The sequence below is a fragment of the Pleuronectes platessa genome, chromosome 14 (assembly GCF_947347685.1).
Source record: "Pleuronectes platessa chromosome 14, fPlePla1.1, whole genome shotgun sequence".
In the NCBI taxonomy this organism is placed as follows: Eukaryota; Metazoa; Chordata; class Actinopteri; order Pleuronectiformes; family Pleuronectidae; genus Pleuronectes; species Pleuronectes platessa.
The window spans coordinates 6,167,944-6,174,007 of record NC_070639.1 but is presented as its reverse complement, the minus strand read 5'-3'; the positions used below and the strand labels follow the sequence as shown (position 1 = coordinate 6,174,007).

The 6,064-nt window shown below is 43.3% G+C and overlaps 1 protein-coding gene across 1 annotated transcript; it reads right to left on the bottom strand.

The window, feature by feature from the left end:
* Positions 1-432: 432 nt before the first annotated feature.
* Positions 433-2,601, bottom strand: gdf3 (growth differentiation factor 3). The gene is made up of 2 exons (XM_053440315.1): positions 2,304-2,601; positions 433-1,404 (listed from the first exon to the last, which is right to left on the bottom strand). Exons 1-2 carry the CDS (start codon positions 2,599-2,601, stop codon positions 551-553), a joined length of 1,152 nt encoding a protein of 383 aa, XP_053296290.1. The 3' UTR covers positions 433-550.
* Between the last annotated feature and the right edge of the window lie 3,463 nt (positions 2,602-6,064).

Sequence of the window (6,064 nt, the reverse complement as noted above, 5' to 3'; positions counted from 1 at the left end):
CCTTCGCCTACAAATCCTGCACATTCACATGCGGAATCTGTTCATAGAAACTAATTAATCCAATAAAGCTATATCTAAACCAGCAGTTTATTAAAAAGAAAACATCACATTAAGAGTATTTGTTTCCCTTTTCGAGTGAAGCAGCTCTTTGTGTGTCAACCAGATAGAAGACTAAATTCTGAAGCAAATCCTGTAGCAGCAGTCTGGAAAAATCCAGCCTGAGAATTAATTTGTTCTTCCACCCATTTCAACTTTGATAAGCCTTTTTGAGACCACTATGTCTGTGCGGATTAATAAGAAAGTTCCATCCAAATTAATGATGAATTTGCATGTTGTAATTTTATTGACACAATATTTTTTAAATCGTTCAAACCTTCCCTGAGAACAAACATTAAATCTTACACTCTTTAAAACCAACGAGGATGTCACATGATACATTGAAGGCAGGATCTGAACAATCATCCAACTGATATAACAGAAATAAATCAAATTAAAAACCTGCACAGGAAATTAACGTTTCAATTGCAAAAGCCAATCAGAAGTGTCCCGTTCATCGACACCCACACTCGTCCACCACCATGTCCTGGTAATGCCGCAAAACCACGTTGTCGTTGTTGTCGTAGTAGAGCATGGAGATGGGCGAGAGGCGGATGGGGACGCAGCAGGGCTGAGGCGTGCCGTGCGGGTCCAGGGAGTGCACCAGCGTCTGCAGGATGGCGTGGTTGGTGCCGTTCAGGCTCTCGCTGAGCGGGAACGGACACTCACCGTGGCAGTAGTTGGCCATGTAGCCCTGCGGAGCGATGATCCAGTCCTGCCAGCCCACATCCTTGAAGTCGATGTAGAGGCGTCGGGCCTTGCACACGTTGCTGGGGGTCACTGGGAGGTGGATGGCGCTTCTCCGCTGCCTGGAGCGACACTGCTGGGGGTTGAGGGACACGGCGACCAGTGAGGCCTGGATCAGCGGCAGGATGAGGGCAGGTTCCAGCGGGAGCGAGTTACCGGGGTGAAACGGAAGAAGATCCTGTGGCTCTGCGCTGAGGGGAAGCAGCTCCAACACCAAGCCGTAGTTGCGTCCCGGTTTGCGCCAGTTCTCTGCCAGCGAGGTGAGGTCCAGAGTGACTGAGGTGGGTTCCGGCTGCAGCTGGACGGACTGGGACAGCAGGAGTCTGCGGTTGGCCTGTGGGTCGGCCCCTCTCAACGTTGCTCTCATGACTTTGTACAGAGACACGCCGAGGGCCCGGGGAGCCTGCAGGAGCTCTGCAGATCTGACGGGTTTCCAGTGGAAGTTGACCTCCAGCTGAGCCAGAGACAGCAACTCCACAGGCTGCAGGACGGACATGTTGAAATAAAGCTGTTTCTCCACACAGGCCTGACAGCTGCTGCTCCACCCTGACACCAGCCTGCCTGCAACACATCAGCCAGATCAGTCTTTACAAGAGCTTCACTTTGTTTCAGGACATTAGTTAGGTTTTTACTTGAATGATGAAGAGTTTGTCCAGTTTGACTGATTTATTATAACTTTTACTGAATTTATTGTTAAAATTCTAACTTATTGATTACAATGGATTTCTTAGCTTTATTTTAGTCACTTATAAAAACAAATTTACATCAAATTAAGGTTTTGTGTGAGTTTGATTGTTTGATCTGCCTTATATAACATAGACAATATTCTGTAACTCAATACCTGTGTACTCATAAGTTTTGAGGCTCGTCGGCCTCAAAGTCTGACTTGATTGGCTCTGCCTGAACACTATAGGGCCAGTCACATGAAAAGTTAAAAAATGTGTACTGGGTGGAGATGAAGATGGCTCATTTACCTATTTCTAATTTTGTATCATGTATATGTTTTTGTTTGCACATGTTCCAAATGATTTGCCACGAGTGGGATTAATAAATTGTTTGAATTGAATTAGGTCATCATCACAGATTTTTAACTCCTGTTTTCAAAGTAGAGAAAACTAGGATATTCTCTGTTGCTGCCTCCACAACCTCTGAAATAGTCAATCCTGCCCCACTATCGATTAATTTATATCTAATTTAAAGTCCTGCCTCTTAAATCCTGATTCTGCCATTTTATCTTGTTTACTTTTATCTTAACTTCGGTGACTTGAACTTTAATTTCCTCTTGCTTTGTTTTGGATTCTATCATTGCTCTACACATTCCTTTTTATCCACACTTTATTAACACATTGTTTTTAAAGCACTTTGGAAAAATCAACTCCGGTTGATTTTTAATCTGAGCTGGGTAAAAAAATACAATACCAATAATCACCACAATATAACTTGTCTTGTCACTTCATTACCTTGGTCCTGCACATATCGGATGATGTTGCCGCGGACTCCGTACTCAGACACCGTGCAGGGCTCGCTCTCTTGGGTGTGGAGCTTCTCGGACCTCCGGAACATCCTCCAGAGCGCGGAGGGGACGTGGCTCCGGGCCTGCAGCGGCTGCAGGTGGGTCCCCGCGGCCCGGGGCTGCCCGGATAGCCCGAGGGAGCTGAGGAAGATCCGCTCCTGGCTCTGCATCTCCTCCACGTGCGAGAGATCCCACACATCCAGGAAACACACCGCAAACAACAGAGGAGTCAGGTCAGGCCTCATGTCTGGTTTCACTGCTGCTGGTTCCTCACCTGCTCCAGATACACGTACCACGTTTGTTTTCACGCGTGAAACCTCCCGGTGTGCAGCTGCATAGTTAAGTTAATGAGGAGGTGAGAGGGTGACAGACAGGCGGAGATAAGGTGAGGGGGGCGGGGACATGTGGAGATAGATATCAGAACTACAAAACATACTGTCTGAACCACAAAATCACTTTCTAAGTACAAGATCACTGTCTGAACTAGAAAAATACTAAGTAAAAACATACTGTCTGAACAAAAACAAACATGTCTGAACAGCAAACATACTATCTGAACAACAACAAAAATGTCTGAACAACAAATATACTGTCTGAACCTACAAGTATTAAGTCTGAACTGCAATTATACTGTCTGAATTACAAACACTGTCTGAACTACAGTTATACATTCTGAACTACAAAATACACTGTCAGAACGAGGTAGGGAGAGCGGGGTAATGTGAGACATTTTTTACATTTGCTCTCCTCTAGGCGAGCTAAAATGATATATCAGTAAAATTTACACATTTCCAATTAATTCAGGATGTTTTCTAGCAATGGAAATGATCAGAATGTCTTCAGGACAAAGGGCAGTGAAAATATGATTGTTTTAAAAAAAGTGGTCTTGTGGACCACTTTACCCCAGCTACGGGGTAAAGTGGTCCACTTACTTTTTCCACTTTACAACTACCATAACAACACATGTTGTAATAGTTAAAATCCTGACAACCACACATTCCAAAACTAATATCGGACTAGTAACAGAATCATGGGGATTGGTCAATTAAGCACATTTATGATTATTATGATTCATGTGATCTCTTGCACACCCTAGCTTACCTGCACATTGTTTCTCTCTCCAATTGGCAGGGACAGGGATATTGTTTTTTCTCTGAGTATTCAAATGCCAGTTCACGGCACTTAACTGGAGCAAGGCCATGGAACTGGTTAGCTAGTTGTTTCAAGTGTTTGGCAAGCTCCTCCTCTATCTCATCTGGGAATATTCTCTTTGCCTCAGCTACTGCACCCCAGAATACTGATTTTACTTTTCCTTTCTCTTTATGAATCTTTTGAGGGTTGTCTTATCAATATTTCTATCCCTTCCAGCTTTTCTTAAGGACTTCTTTCCTTGCATGACCTCAGCGGCTGCACTCTCCATCTCTGCGAGGGAAGTTTGGCCCCAGGTTGTCTTCCTGGTGTATAGTTTCTTGGCATGATGGCTTTTCTACAATGTTTATGACATTAAAAATAAAACATATATAATGTAATATAACACTAAAATATGTTTAAGACTAAACTTAACTTGTGCTTCATGGTGGGGTAAAGTGAGATACTGTCCCACTTTACCCCACAGCATTTGTCCCACTTTACCCCGAAGCCACAATTTTTGAAAAACAACATCTTTTAGCAATTCAGGCTAATCTTCAGCTAGCATCAATCACATGGTTTTATGAAAAGAAAGATGCATTTATTTGTCCCAAACACATGCACAGTCATGCAAAGACACACTCATGCAGCTAGGGAAATTTAATCTCTGCTTTTGACCCATCTGGTGCAGGACACACAGAGCAGTGAGCAGCCATGTACAGCGCTCGGGGAGCAGATGTTGGGGGAGTAAGGTGCCTTGCTCAGGGGCACTAGACAGGGTAGGGAGACTCTTGGTGCTGGTGCACTTTTCCTTTCTCTTTATGAAAAGAGAAAGGAAGTTCACCAACATGTATGATATAAGTTTTTCTACCTGATTCTATTTGTTTTGACACAACAGTTGATTAAGTTCAAAGCAAGATAATGTGTATAAAAATAGATTTTGTGTAAAAAAAAACTTTCCACAGCACCAGCACCAACTTCTCCTTCACGGCAAGGGGGGAATGGGAGGGGCTTGAAAACATAATAGTCACATGACCAAAAAAGTGTTCCGCTGCCTAGATACAGGGGGTGTTTCACATCACCCGATGTCCCACATTACCCCGCTCTCCCTTATTACTCCGCAGTGCAGGATGCATTGTATGATCAGTGCGATGGAAACCTCGGCTCAGAGGAGCGCTGTATGTACTCCTGTAGTGAGGTTATGACACCACCTAGTGTCCATCGGAGGTACTTCTTTGGCAGCGTGTCTACTGTGTTTCATAAATAATACATGTTTTCCATGTCATTGTGTGAATAAAGTAGCATGTTCCAACATGTTTTTAGTCTGTGAACGACGACAGCAGCCTCAGTGTGGATGAGTTTGTGTGAGCAGTTTCAAAGACAGTCACTTATCCATCTCAGACGGATTCATGTTATCGAGGCCTAAAGTAAGAAAATAAATAAACACAACCTTAATCCTTTTAATGATGTTATGACCTCCTCAGGTTTTTTCTTCTATCCTACCTGGGAGATCATGAACTTAAACATAAAGAGGAAACGCTTTGAGATCGTATTAGGGATGGCTGCCACTTTCCATCAGCACACAGGAACAGATCGATAGCGGTGCAACAGTCCCATCACTGACCCAGCTCAGTGTTTATTAATCTTTATGAGACGTCCTTGTTTGATCTTGTTGCTGTTCAATGATGTGTACAGTTTGCATGGTGGGTGTCGCTCTGTTGTTTGTTTCATAGGTCGTGGTTTGTGGGCGTGAATGTGAAGGTGCAGTGTTGGGAAACTGAATTTCTCCCTCCATGACAAACTGGAATAGCAAATGTGGGTCAGAGCTCACTAATGCTCCATGGGTTGGGCTGAGGAATCTTTGACCATCCTCACACATTATATCTGTACACCACTAGGAGAATAGAGCCTGTCTCATTCCACACATACTCCCTTTTCTCTCTTCGCACTACATAAGGTCAGGTTATAGATAAAGGACCAACTAGCAGTACATTGTAGCGTCTACGCTTAGGGAATAACCAGGAATGCATATTTAGACTTAACTATCCAATAGGATGTGAACACCTACATGTATCAGAGTGACAGCAGCTTTAGCCACTCATCGATGTGCTTTTGGAATGGGTGACGCAAAGTGAGTGAGGTTTATTGGGATGCCGTGGGAGACATCTTCAGACTTGGGGATGACAATTGCTCCTGTTACTCTGTTAGCGTTCGTATATTGTTGCACCTTCTGTTCTAAAAAGTTATCAAAACCTTTTGCATAAGATAAAAGTCAGTGCAGCCAGGTTATCAAAGTTCTATGGAAGGTACATTGATGCACGATGTTCAAACTTATTCAGCAGTAAAGACTTATGTAAAATCTGATCCTGGATGCATATGAACAGCCTTGAGTATGTTCAAGCTTATAGTTTTAGTGATCAGTTGATGTTTTAGACTGAAAATAAAAAATGTGAATCGTATAAGTGCTGTATTCCACCATAAGCTTTGTAGCATTAGTTATGGCATATTATGGCAAACAATTTTTCCGATGTTATTATTGTCCCAACTTTTGAAAATAACCTGCGCAAATACATAAATGGC